The 22,911-nt window shown below is 38.9% G+C and overlaps 1 protein-coding gene across 1 annotated transcript in view; it reads left to right on the forward strand.

The window, feature by feature from the left end:
- Window positions 1-22,605, forward strand: part of ptgir (prostaglandin I2 receptor) — a 49,713-nt gene extending 27,108 nt beyond the window's left edge. Inside the window, exon 3 of the mRNA XM_059533478.1 lies at window positions 22,441-22,605. Coding sequence (XP_059389461.1) covers window positions 22,441-22,605 — 165 coding nt within the window. The remainder of the gene's footprint in view (window positions 1-22,440) is intronic.
- The last annotated feature ends 306 nt before the right edge of the window (window positions 22,606-22,911 follow it).

Below are 22,911 nucleotides of genomic sequence, written 5' to 3' on the forward strand. Positions count from 1 at the left end.
CTCATGATTAATGGTCATATTGTCAAAAGATGTGTTTCCTGTTCTGCCCAGCTGAAATAATCACAAAGTGAATATTATTGTACGCTGACTGCTTGTGATTTTCAAATATTATGGCTTGTGGTGTTGTGGCTCAATGACTGAATGCTCTAAAGTCTTGAAGGAAGAGTCTCGAAGGTTTCATAAAGTGCTTTCAATTGCTGACAATCCCAGAGCCATTTATTTTGATGTGACATATTTTGTTTGTTGAGCTTCTTCAAAACACCAGAGACCTGCAAGTCTTCAAACTTTCTAATGCCCCCAAAAATAGTTTCATTGCAAAGTGGAGTTGAAACATATGTATGTGTTTATTTGCAGTGGTTGAATTATTGAATTATTTTAGTACATACATAATTATGTTATTGTTAATTTACAAAATGAAGACATTCAGGTGGCTTAACAAGAAAAAAAATGCATCACTGGTAAAATAAGTAGCAAGAAATAGAAATGCTTCATTTGATAGGCAATTAAAAGCATCCAAAGAGCATTTTTGCACTTGAGTTTCACAGTACACAGGACAAAGCAGGTCTGTGGCCTTATCTTGGACAAAGATCATGAGCTGATTCTCATTGTAATTCAAATGATTTATCAAATTAAAAATCAGAGTCTATAGCCAGCAGCCTAGTTTACCTTAGACTTTTTATTTTATAAAGTGCTATATAAAATAACGGTGATATTCCAAACTTATGGTGTCTTGTGGCACTGCACCAGCTGCTGTTACAAACCACAATGAAAATTAGAATAGTGTGTACTTGCTGTCTTATGCAAACAAGTTTTATCATGAATTTTGATGAAGTGATCTCAGATGATACTCCTTGTGTGGTACCTCATTACATGCCCTGTAAGATCATGAACATATGAAACTAGAAGAGAACCGTATGTTTATACTGTTTGAAAATAGTTTTTATCAGTTTTGCTTTTCTTGTTTTCATGAATAATCTTTTATGTTTTTAAATATAAAGACTTAAATGTATGTTATATTTCAAAGGTTTGTGATGTTCAGCTGAAATACTGCCTACAGCTTAAACACTCAGTGCTTCCTGATCTTTATCAGGATGCTGCTTTTCTTTTTCTCTCAGAATGACAGTGTCAGTAGATTGTAGAAACAAAAATAGCCATGAGAATAGTGATGGAGGTTGTTGAACATCTAAGTCTTCATTTTCAAAGGTGATAACATTAGGGGAATTCCCTTAGCTAATGAGACTTAAGTTTTAACCTTTGCCAAATACTTTCGTAAGTCCTACAAGATGGGACCAATTTATTTATATTAGGCATGTCCTTAGCTTAAATATTTTTTGGTATAATCCCCTTTCGAATAATACAAATATTAAAGAATAAAAGAATAATAATAATTGTGCTAAAAGCAAAAATATGTATTTGTTCTCAGATAACTCTGTCTTCATTCATTTGTAAATTAATCTATAAGTGTTTGGGCTGTTCAATATTAGGATTTTGTTTAAAATTCCCCACTGTGGCCCGTCCTTCAACATCTGTGAAAAACATTTTCATTTCTAGAAATTTCACAGTTATTTTGCTTTCAAAGAGGATAAAGGTAACATAGTTGTACAGCATAAGCTATGCATAAAGACTCTTGGTTTAACAAAGGCTACTCAACCAAATTGAAAATTTGTAGGACCGAGTATTGCTAGCATGGAAATCATGTTAGCTAATATTTAGTGTTTGTTAGTGATTTAAAATTCCATAGCGTGCATGCCTGCAATTGTAAGTTTTCTAGGAAAATGAGCCTGAAGATGTGGAAATTGGAGTCCCAAAACCCAAAAATCAAACAAAGCTTTTTTGACACTTCTTTTTTGACATTACAAATTTACATATGTAATTTGAAGTAATCCAAAAGTAATCAGATTACATTACTTGTGTATTGTGGTACTTGGATTACGTTACTGAATACCTTTTTAATGAAGTAATTTGTAACTAACAGAATACATTTTAAAAATAACCCTCCCTACCCCGGTACTTACCACTGAATACCATAAGATGTGTCGTTTTGGAGATGCTCTGAATCGCGCTCGCGGAAAGCACTTGAGAAACAGTGTGTCTTCTGTGGCTCGCTTTGAACTAGTTTTTTTAAGTCTCGAGCAAGACAGTACAACATTCACATAACATGATTGGACAGATTTTTACATAAAAAGGGTGACAGTGGACCACGTTAAATTAAGACGTCATTCATGTTTTCATAACCGCAGACCAATTTAAAAAACTAAACTAAAATTTAATTATATTTGACAGCAAGGGAGCGCCCTGGTGTTTCGGGGACCCTACTCAGTGCGTATTTTGCGTATAGGGAGGATCAGCTCTGCTACCTCATTTTCAGACCAGTACACTCATGGGTGCACAAATAAGTGCAAGAGCATTTGCTATTTAAACAATGTGGCGCAGAATGTGAAAATGTCAACTGCCTCAGGCTGAAACTAGCAAAAAAACACTTGTGTCGCGCCTGGCACTGCATTGTGCCAAGTGTATGATACGGCCCAAGATTTTTTTTTTCTTCCATGAAATTCAAGAACTATTGTTCTTGAAGAAATGTCTGCATCCACTATCCCTGTGGCAACACTGAGCATGCAAAGCATACTTGTATTAGACTTTAAATTTAATTCTGATGTGTTTCCAACCACAAGAACAGATGCAGTTTCAGGTCAACAGCAACTGTTTCTCTGATCTTTCATTTCTCTGAAAACAAAATCACATGCCTACAGACATAAATTCTGTAAGTTTTTTGATCTGATGTTTTCGCTGTGCTAAACTGAAATACAGTTCATCTAAACAAACTTTGAGAAAAAGGTCAAGTTTAAAAGTTTGTGTGTGATGCACATGGATGAATACATTAATGTGAATTTGTTGTTTTTCTTTCCGAGAACCTTTTTATTTTTGGGGGATGTAGAGGGTATATAAAACACACAGTTAATGGTGATTTATTTTGGCATGTGGTTAGTAGAGAATACAAATTGACTGATAAAAAAGCAGTTGAACTACGTCAACAGAATAGTTTTGAAGTGCTCAGTGTGGCTCAGTGAATCCCTAGAGGTTTGGGGGCCTGTGGTATGCTTTTCTGTGGATTTTCTGTGTTTGAAAATCATGTATTTACTGTACGTACATCGGAGAGAAAAGTTCATCTTCAAAGTATATTATAATATAGTCCTGCCTTTGTTTTCCTGGGAGTGACAAAGATTCTTGGGAATTTAGAATTTCCCAAAATGCACTTTCATCTATAGCCTTTTTTTTCTTTTTTTCAGATTTTTTATAAGACAATAGAATACAATGTGGATTGTTCCAGAAAGTCCAGTTGGCTGTGGCTGCATGCACATTTCAATGTGTTCAGAGTGATTTCAGCTTTTAACAGATGGAAACTAATAAATAGTCAATGGATTTTACAAGCCCTGGTCTCATTCTCTTTAAATACATACAAAGAGATTGAATTTACTTTCTTTGAAGCCACCTGAATTTCAGTCATTTAACTCCACTTCCATGTCAGCCAGAACGGCCAACTCACAGGACAACTTTATTGCTCTTTTGTAGCTCAGAAGTCTTAACTGAGTTCTCAAGGGGTTTTTACCCATTACTGTTTTCAACTAAAAACAGATATCATTTATGCATTTTGGCTGTTCACTTACTTGTCAACAGCGTTTTGGGGGCCTGAAAATGCAGGCTTTTGAAAATGATTTCAGAGTGCAACATTTTGTAAATGATACCATTATCATCTCCGTGTAAACTACCCACAGTTACATATCTTTTAAGCATCAAATTTAACATGTTTTTCCTAAGTATAAAACATTTGAGTTCATGTTGAGATATTTGACAATTCCAGACGTCTTGGCAAATCTGAGCAGAGCTTGAGACATTATTGCGATCTCTTCTAAAAATCTAGGAGACAAATGTGAGATAAGGAGATTTGATTTGGAACATTTTCTTGTCGTAAATTCTAAATGTTGGATGTTTCAGCACATCTCATTATGTTGAAGCTTCTGTTTAGAACATGTTGAGCACAATGATTGGATTGTTTTTTTTTCTTGTTTGTTACATTTTGCAGTTGGTTAGTCATCTTGTCTTGATATAAACCGTTTTGTCTGATGCTATCAAACAGGGTCAGGTTTCTCCTGCAGATGCTTGAGCTTGTGTGAGAAGAAACTTCTCTCACGTGAGTGTAGGTTAAGATTGTTTATCTGCTGCACTGTGGCTGGAATTTCTACCGAATTTAGGTCGTTAACCTTTGTGCTCACTTGCTTTCCTTTACTGAAATTGATAATGTGGGTTAAACTGCTTTACTCATTTCCTGCCTGAACTTTTATCTGTACAGTAGTGTCACAAAATCAGCTTCAATTCTTGCTCACATTTGTCAGATACTGTACCACAATGATTTAGCAGTTACTATACAGAGCAGTTGTTAACTGACAAGCTGCACAAATCCACGTTCATTATCAGCTTGGATTGCGCAGCTTCTCAGTTAACAACAACATAAATAGTCCAGGCCTTATCCTCTCTCATCCTTCACTGTTGTCACTCCTCTTTTTATCCTTCCGGAGCTCCTCCTTGGGACCTGAGACCGGTGAGTTGCGCAGGTGTCGCTCATTATCATTTACTCCACCGCCCCACTCGTCACAGACGTTTTCTTCATCATTTCAAACCTCATTTTCAAATATTTCACAAATCACATTAAAGCAAATGATGGCTTACGCCAATGATTCAGAAGTGCTGGTTTGTGCATTCAATATTTCCATCCAAATTTCTCGCCTGACACTTTGCCTAATTGTGTAAAGTCCCATGTGTAAAAGGTTTAGAGCTGACCTTTGAATTCAATATCCTAATGCATTCAAAGTTCATCTGCATTTAAATGGAAAACATTACTGGTTCATTAATGATCTCACATTAACATTAATGACCTCACTCAGAAATGTGATCCGAAAGCATATCTGTTTATCTGCTGAGCGTTTTAATTATAAAAAAATAACCGTTTACAGCCTTGAAATGGTAAGTTCAACACAAATGTTGCAAACAATTTAACTGAGCTGTGTGGTCGCCGAGTGTTTCTATGCAAAGTATTTTGAGTGGTATAAACTGCAGAATGTTGCTGTGTGGTTGCTAGAATGTTCTGAGAGGTTTCTGGGGTGTTATGAAGGGTCTGTTATATGGTTGCTGCTTCCTGGCTCAAGTTACATCTGTCTCTTTATGATAATCATCACTGCCTGGGTGACTTATTCAGTGTATGGGATTTTCCCCCACTTCTTTATTGTCCCACAGCTAAAATTTAAAGTGTGATCCCTTGATTTGAGTTACAGGTTTATTCTGAGCACTCCAAATTGCTTGCAGTGAAACACACTCATCCTGACACAGAAACTGAAATGTATTCCACTTTTGTAATTGTGCCAGGAAACATATGGACTGACAAAAAAAGTGAAGGAACAAAAGAGAACAGGGCAAAATTACGCAAAGAGTCAGACAGGGAGGGTTGTGAAATTAATTGTCATCCCTTTCTTCTATTTTTTCTAGTTTTATGTGGTTGAACAGGCCTGGGAGGATATGAAACTTTGCCATGTTCCTGTTTTGCTGATGGCTGTTGTTAAGGTTTGCACATGGCCATTCTTCCATCTTCACTTGTGTCAGTAGTACCTGAATTCTTACTTGACTCTGCAGCAAATGTATGTTAAAGATTTAATTTTTTTTATAGTGAAACACAATCTAATTGTCGAGGACAGAAAAGCTTAATGTGTTACAGACCTTCTTCTATTTAAGGAACTGTGAGATGCATACAGTTGGTTAGATGTTATCTGTGAATGGTGTGAATAAATGGTGCAGCATGGGGCTTGTGCACTTCCAGGCAGTCAACACTTACTCAGAAAATTGTTGTTTAAGTGATAATCACTTGTCAATATTTTTTTTTTCTTTAGCACACACTGCTGCATGCATACTGAATTTTTTTTTTTACTTGGATCAATAAATGTAAGCAAATGTTACCCCACTGCCTTACATTTTTAAATAAAAATGTCAAAACACTTGTCAAGACACCACTTTCATTCACATTTAAATTGAACAAGCAATTTTGCTGTCAACTCATCAACTGACATTCAAATACAAACACAGACACGTCTAAAGATCTGAACCGATACCTGAAAATGTGATGTATAATAAATAACCTTGGCATGGGATTGAGAAACATAAATAGTTGCATTTCAATTCGTTATATCAAAATTCCATGCATTCCCCCCACCATAGATTAAAGTTAAAGCTATTGGTCAAAATGAGAAACCAAGATATTGTATAATATACAGTATGTATATATAAGGCAAAAGCAATCATATTTAGTTTAAAAAAAATGAGTGTACTGTACTTCTGTATCATGAAATATGAACAGAATGCACATGGAAGCACAAAGATCTGATTCTAAATTTCATAGCCCAATATGACTAGACAGAAGTGTTAACATCAGAAGTATCTTGAAAGTTTCCAAACTCTCCCCCATCATGATGCAATTAAGTGGTCATAAAACAAGAAACAAAAAAACAAAAGCACTTGTCAATTAGAAGGAAAATGTGTACATTACTGTATTAGAAAATAAGATGTGAAACAACATTTGTTTTCATGAGAACATGCATATTCCAAGTCATAACATGACAAACTTTAAATGTGCATTCTAAAAAGTAGTGAAAGGGTCAAAAGAACCTAAAGCTCTTAAAAAACGAGCAAAAACAAACAAACAAAAAAAACTACTTCTTATGAAACAGCTTGCTGTTGAACCCGTGAACACATCATGAACATTGGTGGGAGCAGCTGTTCTTTGCAAGTTTTTGCAGCGCCTCAGTGGTGTATTTCATGCGCATGGGGAAGTGGATGTTTACTAGATACAGACCCATTAAGAGTCCAAATGCCTTGAGGACATCGGAGATGTTAGTGATGACAGGATTAGAGCCTAATCAATATGTTTTTTTTTGTGTGTGTGTGTGGGGGGGGGGGGGGCTGATACCGATACCGATATTAGGGGGGGAAAAAGGCCAATATCGATATATCGGCCAATATTTTTTGTGTATATTATTTTTTGTTCGACAGATCACAAATCTCACGGTTTGGATCACATTACAGTTTTTGACCCATGGATCGGATCATTTTTCAGATCAGCAAGAAAAGATAAATATTTACATTTAACTTGCTTTCCTTTATTTCTTAAAGCGAAGTACTTCTTTGATACCACAGCAAATACTACTAGATTAATTAAGACAGTTTAAACACGATTAAACAGACAAGAATACACAAATTACAAGCATAGATAAATACAACACAATATGCTACAAATAAAATAAGGTTGGTAGTATTCAAATACAAAAATGTAATAATTGGGGAAAATAACACTGCATATTATATACTGTTTAAATTTTTATCACAGCTGTTTTGTTGTTTAATGATCATTAATGACACCAGCAGTATTTATAGGCCGCTATCCCTTTAAGACCTGATGCACGGATCCGATACAATTATAAATATCACATTCCATTTCTTTCTCAGCTGTTTCCAATCACTTGAGACATATCTGACTGCGTTTACCTGAATGTAGGGCTGGACCAGAATTTTCGATTATTCGAATATTCATTCTGTTTTTTTTTTAAACATCTGGCATCCTCAGCAAAACGGTCTTCATTTGCGTTTGAATATAGCCGGGCCGTACAGTTCTAAGGTTACAGTTATTTTTCCACATGAGCCTGGTACGGCGAGGCACGATTACAAACCATTCTCGGCATGGAATTAAAGGCACGGTTAGACAACCGTGCTTAGCTGTGCTGAAAGAGTGTATGTGCATGACTTTGCCACTCTCCCAAAACAGAAATATCTGATCATCATCCATATCGCTGTTTATATTACACTTGCATTACCAAGACAAGGACTGACGCATTGTATTGCATTCCAAAGAGCTCCGTTATAAGCACCACAGTGGAAAATGAAACCGTATCCATGCTGACTGGCCTGGATCGGCACAGAATGGTTAAGCAAAGGGAACTGTTCGGCCAAATAGTGGAAAAGCGGCTAATGAAACGCCCATAAATGAACGTCATGATTCAGGAAATCTGGAAGAGAATACACAAAAATGCTGAAGACCTCAGCTGTGTGAGAGCACTTTAAACTGATTGAGGACAAGACAAAGACAGTGTGTCAAATATGCGATTTGAAACTGGCCTACCACAACAGTATATCAAGTTTGAAAAATCACTGCAAGTAGTACAGCTATAGTATTATTGTTGGTGTAAAAAAAACGAGCTGTTTGAATACGGTAGTGTAAGGGTGGTTTGCCTACAGAGGTTCAGGCTGTACGATTGCCGAAAGGACTAAAGAAACGTTATCAGCACGATGTTATAAAACTGTACATTTCTACTCTATTACCACCCACTGCCACTTATACCAACGACGGGAATAAGCGCAGTTACAATAGCTAAATATGTGGGAGAGCGTTGCTATTAAGTGACTATATTGTATTGCAATAGGTAGCACTTCAAAGTTAATATTGAGTCAAGACTAGTTAGCACATAATTAATAATTAAAATGGTTTAATAACAATATTTTGTTATGGTTACACTTGAATTGGTTACAAAATAGATGAAGGATGGTAAAACATATAGTTAATTGTACCCAACATGTATGTAAAATATTACCTGAGAAGGAAAGAGAGAGGGGGAGATAGAGAGAGGGAGAAATAGAGGGAGAGAGGGCAAGGCCCTGAGAAGAGAGCTCCAGCAAAGGAAATAGTCAGCAAAGAAAAGTCAGAAGAGAGAAAAAGCCTAGAGCAACATTCACAGTCTTCTTTTATCCCTTCCTTGACCATGTGACTGAAACCCAAATGTGAGACATTCAACCTGACCAATCAGCAGACTACAGCTTCACCCATTGTGCAAAAGGTGTGACAATTAGCAGAGCCCCAATGTAAACACATGCTGGCCTTGATTGATATCATCACTTTAATGCCATCAGGAATGCCAAATGGGCCTTTTGTTATTCAAGATAGTTTGGGACAGGAAAAACAGAAGTCTTTTGATCATTTTGACCTTACAGTAGCCATACAAAACATACAGTAGCCCAGCCGAACAATAATTTATCTATATTAAAAGTATCGCTCTTAACAGACCTGTGTGTTTTGTATCACTAGCAGTGATGCGCGGGTCAATGTATAAACAACCCGCACCCGACCAATGTTTTCAACTAACCCGCCTGCAACTCGGACCACAAAAAAGAAAGAGAAAATATTGTACTCGACCCGCTTCCTGACCCGCATTTTTAAAAAGTAGTAAATGCTTCATCCCTTTATATTTACTTATTTACATAAATAGGCTATAGCCTACAGGAAAATAATAGTTTTGACCGCGCACATAAGGCTTGCCACAAAGAACTGGTTAAAGTAATGATTATGAATGTGTCTAAATTAGCAAGGAGACATTTAATTGTTTAGTAATAAACTGGTGTTTTCTGTGTCGCTGCTAAGATGAAGTTGACGATGCAGACTCGCCATGAACGCCAGAGAGAAATGCACATTTCATATGGATTACATAATCAGAGAGTAGCCTATTTATTTTGGTTTGAATATTTTCGTTTAAATGTAGACATTTCAAGCTTTCTGTAATATATGGCCTATATTTCTTTTTAAACCCACCGACTAAAAGATTAAAACACTACCTGACCCAAAATATCACCCAAAGTTTCTACAGCTTTTTTCTTAGCTATTTAAGAATCTGGAAAAATGACTGGGGCTAACTTGTTACTGCAGTCAGTAGAGCGATATGAATGTGATGAACGGTATGATAAATACTTGTCACTTCTGCTGACGAAACATTGTCAGCCTGTGGGTCATTTGGTTTTTGAAAAACGATTGCACTGATTTGCATGTTTCTTGATGATGTGCTTTTTTTCTGTGGTACTCACATGGACCATGTCCCACAGAAAAAGCTCTCTCTGTTTCGCCATCTACAGGTCTTAACCAAGAGTATGTTGTGGTCCATTCGCTATTAAAAGTGCATCTTCTCTTTCTCGTGGCCACGACTGCTTAACCTGACCGAACAGCGCGCACGCTCTCCAATTTGAGATTGTTGACAATGTTGAGGAGGCGTTCGTGCACCAGTCAACAGTTTGATACATACTCGTACAACTCAGCTTATCGACTAACGCTTTTATTGCTCTCCTCAGAACTATTGGACATAAGTTAACAGTACGCCTATGGACGTATCCATGTATTTATTAGGCAGGGTCGAATGAAAAAGCGGGACAGATGCTCAATTTGCATGAGGTGGGACAAAGGGTAAAATTGCTATACAGTACAACATAAAACAGGACAGGTGGTCACTCTATTCGCGCCAGTTATTCAGACAATAAAGTGTAGGCCTATGTATTTCAAAATTGCGACTAAGAAGAAAGTCATATACAACTAGTAAAACATGGGCTAATTTTCATTTTTTGGTGAACTAACCCTTTAAGCAAAATTGCTAATGGCCAAAATGCCAGCACTGCTATGAGCCTGAACATTTTCGGGATTCACAACACCATTCAGCTAAATAATAAAAAATGGCGATGTCCATAAACAGGGCTTCTGCTGGTTTTATGAAGATAAATTCTAAACTTTATAAAGACTATTTAAATACCATTTATAAAATATTCAAGGAATGAACTGAACGGAAAATAACACGTCAAATTATGTTTCGTTAAATTTTTAAGCTGTTTTCCAATGCAAATATCTAAATTTTCTTAAAGGGTTCACCTAAAAAATTTAATTAATAAAATTGTAATTTACTAAACCTCAAATTGTACTAAACCTTAATGAGTTTCTTTCTGTGACAAGTCCCAGATCTTGCACAAGATCTCTTCTTCTATTACCTGGACCACATCACTGCAGATTGATGGTGCTCAGTTTAGTCACCCACAGCTGTAATTCCAACAGCCATGTCCTTGATGAGTTCCTGCTCCAAGCCTGTGTGCTTTAATAAAAACAAAGGGAAGCATTAAAATGAGCATAGCATTTTGATGGATACAACTGCAAAATGACTTGTTGTGGTCCGTCCACAAGATTATTGAATTCTGCGCTGATCATTAAACATATGTAAACAGTATAATATTATATAATTTATAGAAGTTTTTTTAAATTAATTTCCTATGTTGAAATAATTTTGACAGCCCTAAAATTTGTAAAAAAAAATCCTCTGTCCCAAATATGAAAAGAGTTTATGACATTATTTTAATCCCTCAAAAGGTACTGTACATGCAATAATGATGTATTAAGCACTATTTGCCTCAATATTGCAGCATACATTCTATCATGTCCATCACTACTCTTTTTGAAAGCATAGCATACTTGTTTTTCATTGTGTTGTCAGGTTAACTACTGACACATTTTTAATGTCTCACAGAGTACAAGGAAAAGTACACAGATGCCAGTAGGCCATTGCAGAAGTGAGTGGAGGGAAATGATGATATCTAAGGCATGTGATGGAAAAACACTCCTCAAAGCTGGGCAGGTTGATGGATGACTCTGGAAGTGGTGATGGAGAGCTCTGTGTTTAAATGTGAAGTGGGAAAAAATACCCTGGGGAATTCATGCATTTTAGGCTCATCTTTGGCAATCCCAATAAGCAAAGCCTGCTAACTCTCAGTATTAGGGAAATTCATACAGTTAATTTGTCAAGAGATGTCTGCTCTAGCAATGCTCACACTTTCAGAACTGCTCACTTGTGAAATGCTGAGACATAATAAGGAGTTCACATAGGTAAAATACAAGCCATGTAGCTGTTTAAAGTATAGGTCGAAAATATATTAAAACAGGAAATAATAATAATTTCTATCTTGAGAACAGTTTAAATAAGGTCAGACTCATGGGGCCCATTTCAGAAAGGAGGTTAAGTTAAAACTGAAATGAGGGAAACTAAGGGTTTTCTGATTCAGAATGGGAGGTTTGCCAACCTGAGAAAGCAGAGTAGGTCAAGCCCATTTCTGAGAGAGTGGTAACTTAAACTGAGAGCCAGTTACCGTTGTAACTTTGTGAACCTAACCTGGTTGGGAGCAGGTTTTCTTCGGTTAACCCAGTTAGTAACAGTCTCCTCCCCCTTTAAATGCCTCGTTCATTCATCCACACTGAAAAAATGCTTTTCCTACTGAGTATTTTTGTCTTATTTCAAGTATAAATATCAAACAATTCTTAGGCTAAGGTATTTAGTCTTGTTTCCAGGGTGAACAAGTGCATTTTATGTAAAACGTGTACAATTGTCAGCATCAGGGTTCAAATATATATATATTTTATCACCTTACGTCATCGCAAACGCACACGGAAAACGCATGGAGAACACAACGTGACTGAGCATAGTTGTAATTTTTTTTGTTTTTTTGGTGCTATTATGCACAGCATAATAATTAATTTAAATTATTTAATTTTTATTAATTTAATTTTGACTTTTAGGAGTGTGTGTAATCAACCTCGGCTCTCTCGTGTGTTGAGAAAACAATGATATTGACAGTGTTACGAATGCGCGGGATACTTTACTTATTGTAAAGTGTTTGTTTGAATGTGTTGCTTGCACATTCACGCGAACCGCACCACAGTTCTAGAGCAACCAAACTCAGACCACCTTCTCCAGGTAGTCTCGCGGTTCGGTACCCCAGTGCGCATCAGGGTCCGATGACAGCGTTCACATCCGTGCCCCGTTCCGCACTAAACTGCCAGTGTGAAAGCCCCCTAAGCATGCCAGATGGAGGGGTACCACCACAGACCACAGCTGCTAAATAAATTAATCACAATTTCGACTAAGTTTGACAATTTTGTCGACTAAGAACAAGTCAGTTGTTAATTTCTTTATTCTAATTAAGAAATGTAACAGGTGTCACACCCCTTAACTCTTTGTGTTATGTTCCTCATGTTCTATGTGTGACCTAGTTTCTGTCTCCCCTTGATTGTGTCATGTTGTTCAGGTGTGTCAGGTCGCTATTATCAATTATCCTCATTAACGTTCCTCATATAAGTTCCTTTCTATTGTGTTAGTTGGACTGGTATCGTTGATGTGTTCGTGTGGTTCTACAGTACCTCCTATCCTTGGATTATTAAAAACTTTATATCAATATCATCATCTGCCTCGTTTACCTGCTTCTCTCCTGCACCACACTGTGACAGAATACCGGACCTTAAAAAAAAAAGGTGAAGTGGTGTGTTTCCCCAAAATTTCTTTTTTCATTGGTTTTGTCAGTTTTTTCTGCTGGAGCAGGAGGATCGCTCTCTTGAAGACCACATCAAGAACTTTGTGTTTCTAGTGAACCTGACACACTACCTGGACAGCTGCCTTTGCTCGTTTTATCAAGGTCTTTTTCTGCTGGCCCATGCTCCATCCTCCAACAGAACCTCCTCCTTGATAGCCACCCACCAGCACAAATACCCCCCCCCCAGTCAGTGGTGTTCCCATGGTGATTTGTAATTTCAGAGCTCCACTGATCTTGACTACTCATAGACGTGTACACACTAAACTCAGAGTCAACCTACTCTGACTAGATTAAACCAACACAATTTAGCTGCTCTGACATCAAAAACAGAGAGTTCCCCATCTCAGGGTAAGTCAACTCAGAGTTCAAGGTAAAACGGTTGAGTTGGTTGAACCTCCTTATTGAAACAGGCCCCTGTTTTTTAAATGATCTGATCTTTTTAATAAACTGTTTGTGGGTATTGATTCTTCTTTTACAGTCTGTGCACTTCACAATTGTTTTACGCACTGATAAACAGATCTGAAGCTGCCACGTTCTGCCCCTTTCTAAATTTGCACAACAAATACCTGAAACTCAAGTAATGAATAAATAAATAAGGTAACATAGCAATATGGAGGAGTTAAAGTTTGCAGGTGTTGCAGCCTCATGGGTCTTAGAGAGGGCTGTGTTTCCTATTACTGATTCTTTCATGTAAGTGATCTTTGTCCCCAAGATTTTGAATAGTTAGTTCATTGTTATATAAAATAGTCGTATATAAATATTTAGCAGGATATTTTGTTTGAGTATGAAAGATTTCTATTTCAAGTAAATGCTGTTCTTTTGAACTTTGAACAGGATTTAACTATCCTGAAAAAAATCCAGTTTCCACAAAATATTAAACAAAATAATAGCACAACATTTTTTCAACACTGATAATTATCAGAAATCTTCTTGAACATCAAATCAGCATATTAGAATGAATTCTCAAAGATCATGTGACACTAAAAGGGGCTGAGGGGGTGCATAGCACAGACACTATTGTAAAAGAGCTGAACTGGATGATGGCATCCCTGAATTATCAATGAACTGACTTTAGCCGAAAAATGACTCTTTGTTTTTATCTTCTTGCATTTTTGACAAACTATTTTCCCATTTGACACTGAAAAGCTGCTTTGACAACCAGTATTATGCTGTGTGTAAGTCCTCCTGGGAAGTTCATACTTAGGAGTTGACAAGTTGTAATTATGATGTAGTAGTAATAAATAGGCCATAACTATTCCAAATATATAATGTAGTACCATAAAATCCCCTAAAATACAAAATATTAAATAAAAAAATAGTATTAATTTAATTGAAATAAAATTAAATAACAAATGGGTCATTTTCGACTGCCATGTGAGCAGCAATAGAGGATTTAAATAATTTTTCACAATATTCCTAAATATATTAAAAATAAATGCAGCCTTGGCAAGCATAAGACTTCTTCCAAAAACATAAAAAAAAAAAAATATATATATATATATATATATATATATATTCTAACTAACCCCAAACATTTGAACGGTAGTGAGTCAGTTTAGTTGTTTGATTTGGATGCAGTTCATTTGAAGTTCTTCTTTAAAGTCAAATTAACCACTACATATAATTTGCATGCTCCCGGCCACACTTTTCTCCAAATACATTTCCTACCAGGGCGAGTATCACAGAGGACCATATGAGGTCTTAGCAACATGTAGGGGAATGTTGTGGGATGTGTTTGCTGAGGTGTTTTGACAACGAATAATGCTGACGAGTGATGACATCCAGAGCTGTTGATATTGGGTGACCATTTATGTGCCCAAAAAGTTACCTTGAACTGTGACAATGACAGGGTCATTAACTTCACTCATGGCTTACTAATACATTTTTACCATAATCACTGTTTGAAATGGCACAAAGAGCAATTAATGTGTTGATCTATCTAGGATTTTTGGCTCCCCCAGCATCCAGGACACTTTGTACTTCAGCGTATCAGGTGTCAGTGTTGGGTCTCAATGCTTCTGTAATGATGGAATATAAACGATGACATCATCACAGTGCTGCATCACAGTAGAGAAACTATGCAGGTCTTCCAAGATCTGTTTGTCTCTTATATCTGTATTCAGATATGATATATGTTAAGAGTACAGGGCTTTTCGCACTTGAAATGATAAACACAATGTAATTATGAAAGTAGGGATGCACCAAAATTAAAATAATACTGATTATTTTCATGTTATGGTTGACAATGCTGTAAATAACATAATCAGCTTACTTTTTTAAGTAACTAGTAAAGTAATGCAATTACTTTTTAATTTACAACAAAATATCTGAGTTACTTTTTTAAATAAGATTACTGTATTTTCCCATTTTTTCACTGACACCTTTCCTCATGTTGAGAGTGAGGTTGGTAGTGAGGTGGAGGCACTTCTTGTTATAAGGAAACAATAGGATTGCCATTTTGTTCACACAGGAGCGTTTGAAAGCTTCATCTATCAACAGATCCGATGATAGACGAGGCTTTCCCTGTGTATCTGTGTAAGCGCTCTGTGTAGAGCTTGAAGCGATGATTATTGTAGCCAATAACAGACATATCTGTTGAGTGTGTAAACACAATGGCCACTCAGAGCTGTTTAAAAATTCACTCAACAGCGCTAAAAATTATTAACTAAATTTAGCGGCAAATGCTGGCATTTCTTTTCTGTTTTTGAAAGTGTTTCTTTTGGTTATTTTTTCATATGGATCGCCCTGAATTCCTCCTCCTTCTGCTGGAGCAGGGGAGCTTATCCTCGAGGACCACACAAGACTATTCCTAGGAATCTCCAGAAACACCAGCTACCCGGACGACGCGTGCGGAGTGCAATTGTCCGGGGAAGGTCCTCGAGGGAATTCCACCGTATTTATGGAGTGGGTGCTGGTGAGCAATGGAACCAGTTCACTGTCTGCCCTGATGACGATGTTGCCACCAGCCCAACTCCGGACCCAAAGCACAGCCAACCCTCACCCTGCTGCACAGAGCAACAGCCAGAGCCCAACGAAAACACAAAGCCAAAGCCCGCCATGACCAATGGGCCATTGCAAGAAAGAACGACAGAGCTGAGGATCACCCCGGAGCCAGAGCTTTACCGATCGTCTGACCAGATGTTAAAGCCGGCAACAATGCATGCATCAGTGGATGTAAAAGTGTAGAGTGAGGGCATGGGTTCCACTACTGAGGGTTAACTGAGGCAGGACTTTTATTCAGAATTACCCAGTCTTTTCTGTCCTGTTAGGGCAAAGGAGGCCATTTTTGAACTGTTTGTCTGCCCTGAACTGTCTGTCTGCCCAGTCTAGGCCATGGAGGTTGTTTCCTTTCATCTGGCGCTCCCAGTGTAGGGAGTGGCCATCTTGTGTGTGTGTGTTCCATCTCTGAAACCCCAGACTGCTCAAAACCCCTACCCAGTCTCCCTCTCGCATCACTTCTTCATCAGTCCTCACCACCTCCTCGGGAAGTTTCCATCGTTGTCATGGTTTGAGGATCCCTTGTCTCCGCCTCCAGCCTCTGAGTCCCAGACTCCGCATTGGCCCATCGACCCAGCGGCTCCACCATGGCTCCTAGCTCCCTCCTCTCCGCCGTGACCCATCAGTCCACCAGCTCTACCTGGCTTCTCCCTCCATCCTTGCTGGTCATCTGCCTGCCTCTCTTCCAGCCCTTCACCACCGCTTCTTCCTCCTCCCAAACCCCCTCCCTGCCACCTTTGTTCGTCCTGCTATGGCACGAAGTCGTGCCTTCCGGGAGGGGGGAGTACTCTCACAGTTAAAATGAAACAAACATTACATGCATTTATAGCATTCATAACAGCCAATCAATCCTTGTATTGAAGCATGGGCATTCCTAATATGTATATACATTGTGAGGGATCGGCTGCTTCCAAAAACGTATTATCATCATCTGTCTGTCCCTTAATGGCCGCCCTTCAGCAGTTTCCCTTGTGAGAGAGAGGAGGGGCGCAGAAACAGCTGAGGCGTTTCTCAATGTCAAGGATACTTCCTTGGCAGGACTGGTCCTTCCAAGTCACTTCCTTCAGAGGCTAGGCGAGACTCCTCTTTAGCATTCGGAGAACACGTAAATGGAACAGGCTAGCAAGTGCACGTAATTGCGTCATTACGTCAGTGAAAAGGTCCGTTTGAATAACGCTGTGAATGGTATCGTTAAATTACTTTGGACAACTTAACTAGTTATTTATAAAAGAAATGCCGATGACGCAACCAATTGTTAAATGACAGGTCCGGTTCAGTTAACCATTTGTATTTGTATAATTTACAATATCAATATGGTAGTAATTTGTACTGGCATTTAAACGTTAAACTTTACTTATATTTACTACAGTTATAACAAATGTTTGGTAACGTAAATAAAAACCGTTAACGCTCCGACTTCGCTAACGTTCGGCATTTTTGAATTTTTGAACAAGATAGCAAAGCTGCGCGCATAGGATTGTGGGTGATTTGAGAGCACGAAGGATACACATATGCATCCTTTCCTGTGTATGGGATATTCTTCGAACGAAGGACTCAGTCCTTGGTTGAACTTCCAAGGATCCTCGACATTGGAACAGTCCTTCGACGGATGTCGATGACGTAGCATCCTCGAAATACTGGCTTCCGAGGATCCTTCCTTGACATTGAGAAACACCTCAAGAGTTAGTGACATGTGATGAGGCACACATGAACTGAATGGATCCTCATTACCGCCACTGTTAAATGCTGAGCACGCCTCTCCTCGAGAGACCGGTCTCTTCGCATGCATGCTGGTTTCCTTGTGGGTCCAGGGAGGGAGCGTAGAGGGACTCCCACAGCGCCCCCCACACTGTATGTGTTTGTGTATATATTAGTGCTGGGCAACTATTATTATTATTTATTTTTATCAGAATATCTGTTTTCGACAGCACTTGTTTAGTTTAAAAGTAGACCTGTCAGGCTTTCTATAGACATCTCTCTGTAACGATATCAACCTTCATATTCATCCGGAAGAAGGAGGCGGGAACCGGCGGACAATCAAAAACATTTTAATAATAACAAAATAAACACAAAACAGCGCACCAGCCCCTCACGGACGACTGGTGCGCATAAAATAAAACCCAAAACACAACTAAAAGCCCAGGCCTGGTCCTCTCTCGTCCTTCACTGTCGTCGCTCCAGTTTTATATCCTTCCATCTCCTCCATGGGCCTCGAGACCGGTGGGACGAACAGGTGTAGTTCATCTCCAATCACTCCCCCGGCCTCGCTCCCATGTCCCTCGGCCCCGCCCCACTCGTCACATACCCCCATCGCCCCTCGCAGGCCGGGGGGTACTCCCGAGACTGCGCTCTACTCCCCCCCCCCCCTCCCTCCGGGGGGGCCGCTCCCGGGGACCTGCGGGAACCTGGGGGTAGGACAGGCGAGGCGAGAGAAAAGGAGATGGAAGGAGGAGCGACAGAGACGAGAGAGGGGAGAGAGGAAAAAAAAAAAAAAAAAAAAAATTCCGGTTCCCAGACGCACCGCTGCTCGGCCCTCCACCAGCTGGGTGATCTCCTCCGCGGTGCCTGGCGGTGGCACTGGACGGCCCTCGGCGGACGGCACGACACTCCTCCGCCGCCCGGTGGACGGCGACGGCTCCTCCGGTTTTGGGCAGCCGGCAGGAGTCCCCCGTTCCCTGCTCCTCCCCGTTCCGGCGGAGGCAGCAGGCTCCGGCCACCTGGCGAACGGCGCCGACTCCTCCGCTCCCTCACGGACGGCAGCCGTCTCTCCACATCGTGGGCGGCCGGTAGCGAGCTCGCCCGTCCCCGGCAACTCGCTCCAGTCCACCGCCTCGAGCGTCCATGGCGGCACACTCCTCGCCAGCTCGATGGCACCGCGGATTCACCACAGCGGCGAGGGATCTTCAGCAGCGCGTCCCTCCTTCTCCCGGGTTTCGGCACCACTGTAACGATATCAACCTTCATATTCATCCGGAAGAAGGAGGCGGGAACCGGCGGACAATCAAAAACATTTTAATAACAAAATAAACACAAAACAGCGCACCAGCCCCTCACGGACGACTGGTGCGCATAAAATAAAAACCAAAACACAACTAAAAGCCCAGGCCTGGTCCTCTCTCGTCCTTCACTGTCGTCGCTCCAGTTTTATATCCTTCCATCTCCTCCATGGGCCTCGAGACCGGTGGGACGAACAGGTGTAGTTCATCTCCAATCACTCCCCCGGCCTCGCTCCCATGTCCCTCGGCCCCGCCCCACTCGTCACACTCTCTTATGTTTCTTCGTTGAGTATTCACAGAGTTACAGTTCATTTTAATGACATGTTTGTAAATGAAGATCAGCGCAGACAAAGGCTGCAGACATCACACCTTGTTTGTTATCTTTATTTTATAAGTACACAGAGTTCTGTTGCTATTATGTCTGTATACAAAAAAGTAGACCATTTACAGATTCGATTGATGTATTGCTCTTATCTGTACGATTAAAACTGAAAGTGTAATTTAAGTTCTTTTTGGGGTTATCAGGAGAAAATGACTCATAACGCGTATACGTGTTGACTCCAGAGGGTTAATATATTATTTTTAATCACGATTAATCACATTATTGTCTGCAATTAATCGCATTATGCACAAAATTAATAATAATTCATAAGTAGTGTATTTTAATTTAATTTAAAATTCTTTTTACATAGTAGCAATTAAAATGTGTATTGTAAAACTTATGACATTAATGTAATAAATATAAAACAAGCTATTTGCCACTGCCAGGACATTAACATTTTTATAGAAAATATTTTATAGTTTGTTTTAGAAAAACAAGTTCATAACATCATAACATTATCATAAAATTATAACTGGCATCTTCAGAGAAGAGACCTGCATGATCGCGGGACCCAACACAGCAGAGTGCGGCGCCGGACAACACTTGATAGGTGGGTAGAGACACGTGTGTGTGGAATGCGGGAGAATAATTAGGGTTTGCTCACACTAGGCAATCTTAACCGTGCCGGAGCACGTTTGACCCCCAAAGCCTGGTTCGTTTTACTAGTGTGATAATTCTGTTTAGCAGTCCCTGGCTCGGTTGGAAAAAGTGGACAAGAGCGCTCAGTTATATATAGATCAGTGAGTGTGAGTGTTAACCGTGCCGGAGTGCAGATCTTCTGTTGATTGTGTAAATATTTCTGAGCAGCAAAAGCGATAGATGTGTAAAGCAATATATTGGGAGAGGGCTGTGTGTTACCGTGTCCCAAAGTTAACAAAAGATGCACTCCACTGTGTTGAGCGAGAGTGCTTCTCAGCTGTCTTCACATGCATAACACAGGGTTAAATGTGGAATGAGAAATCACAGGTGTTATCTAAAAAGGCTTTGAAGTAAGATGTCGTCTCGCTAAGAGGAAGGCAGCAACTAGACCTTAAATATTAGCTGCAACTTTAGCGTCTCTAATCTTGATATTTCATCAGCACCAAAGCCACATATTGCCAAGACTTTATCATTTGCTATCAATCTCTTGGCAAGTAAAGAGCAACAAAGGGTTCTGAAGGCTAATGACCATTTAGAGCATCTAAACATAATTTTTCTGGCATTGATGGTTGACCTTTGCATCCATACTTCATTGAACATAAGAGTCATGACTAACAGTGAATTTATGTATAAGCTAATCATTGTTGTTAGACTATAAAAATGATGATAAGAGTAATAATATATTGTATTGCATATTTGCTGATTATTTTAAATAAAACTGTTCTGTCAGTCTAAAGGGGGAAGAAAAGTCCTTCAGTGAAGATCAACTGTGGCAGAGTTGCAGTTTGCAGCATAAAAATTAGATGATGAATACATTTTATGCAAAAAGTGAATAATGAGACAATACTAGACAATTAAATAGTTAACACTATATAGAAATTATACAGAAATGTTATAGGAAAAATGTAATATTTTAATGATACTTTAGTACTAATAATAGTACTAAAAATAATATTAAATTATATAATAATACATTTTAGTTGTGCATTAATAGTGTTTTAAAACAAGGTGGCAGAAAGAAATCATACTGTCAGTATTGAAATCAGCAGATGTTCTGTTTTTTTATATGATGATAAAAAATCTATTTATGACATTTCCATAATGAAGGTGCATACACAGTATGTGAGTGGTTTCCTGTAGGTTAGGGTAATCTGAATTAACGGTGACTCTCTTTTCCATTTCCAGTGTCATTGGATGTTATGCATGAAGTAAAGGTGTATTTAATTTTGGTGGGAAGTGAAATCTTATGTAAATTTGATTAAGAAATGATATGTCTGCAATTTGAAACATGCCTTGATTTTTTCTCTTGAATAACATGTCAAATTTAAGGAAATGAATCACTTTCGTGCATTGAATGTATACAGCATTGTGCCAAATGTTTTCCAACTGTCATTTGACGTATTATCTTTCTTTATACATCCTACGCAACAATTAAAATCAGAGCTGGTGAATTGTGGGAATTGGTTCTCTTGAGAAATGGGGCGCTCCACATCTGCTGTGTTTCCCTTCATCTACAGCAATAGTGTTGGATTGTGACATTTAGTCCAAAAACTTGCAACCTGTGCCAGCAGACATGTCATGTTTTTCCAGAACACAGCCTTAATCATAAAGCTAATCTGTTTGATATTTATTGCAGGAAATGTGGAGCTGATAATAACAGTCATTCAGAGAGAAAGTTTCTGCAGGGATGTTGTGCTGTTTCCTGTGGTTTCAGTGAAAATATATTTTTTTTCTTGAAATGGTGTACTTTTGACAGTTCCAGAAAGTACAAACCATAATTTTGTCATGTGTCAAAAAACATTACACACACATCAGTATGGCTTCTACTTAGGCAAATTATAATACTAAAAGACTGTGACTGGAAACAGAATTGATGCATCATTAGGACTTGAGACTTGACTTTACAGACTTGTGAAAATCTGATTTCACAAGTGTAACTTTTACAATTTATTTTCCATTCTGATCCGTCATTTTAATCTTTGACAATTGCGAAACTTCAACTTGCAATGAATACTACAGTGTTGTCATCTGTTTCGGTGAAAAGCAATAAAATATGGGACAAACTGCTTCTCGAAACTGAACGCAATTGTATTCCAATTCTGTATAATATGTGATAGTTGGCAATGGTCTTATTTATCTCCCACTGTTCTAATTGCTCTCTCTCCTCCTCAGATCCGTGGCTTTGTGAACGCTATTAGTTCGGTTAGGAATGATCAACAGAACCTAATAGCTTTCCGCTTCTCTGCATTTAACCCCATCTTGGACCCCTGGATCTTCATCATCTTCCGTAAGGCGGTCTTTCACCACATCTGTGCACTCTTCCGCTGCTGTTTCTAAGATCTACTGCAGCCTCCCCCAGTGAGGCCTTGATGAGCGACTATGCACTTACAATGGTGTGCAGTGAGATATAACAAGACGATGAGACTTATAATCCTACTAAGGACCAAATATAAAAGCATGGATGTCAAAGGACCTGTTTCCTCTCCATTGGCAATGCAGGAGAAATATTTTGTAAATATGTGAACTAATGCCCATCAATAAACAGGCTCTTCTGTGCAAATAAAACACAGAATTTGGTTCTGCAAAGATGTGAAGGAAAGGAATGAAACCAGTGTCAATTTGGAGAACTGGCGCATACCAGTT

This window comes from Carassius carassius, chromosome 41 (assembly GCF_963082965.1).
Source record: "Carassius carassius chromosome 41, fCarCar2.1, whole genome shotgun sequence".
In the NCBI taxonomy this organism is placed as follows: Eukaryota; Metazoa; Chordata; class Actinopteri; order Cypriniformes; family Cyprinidae; genus Carassius; species Carassius carassius.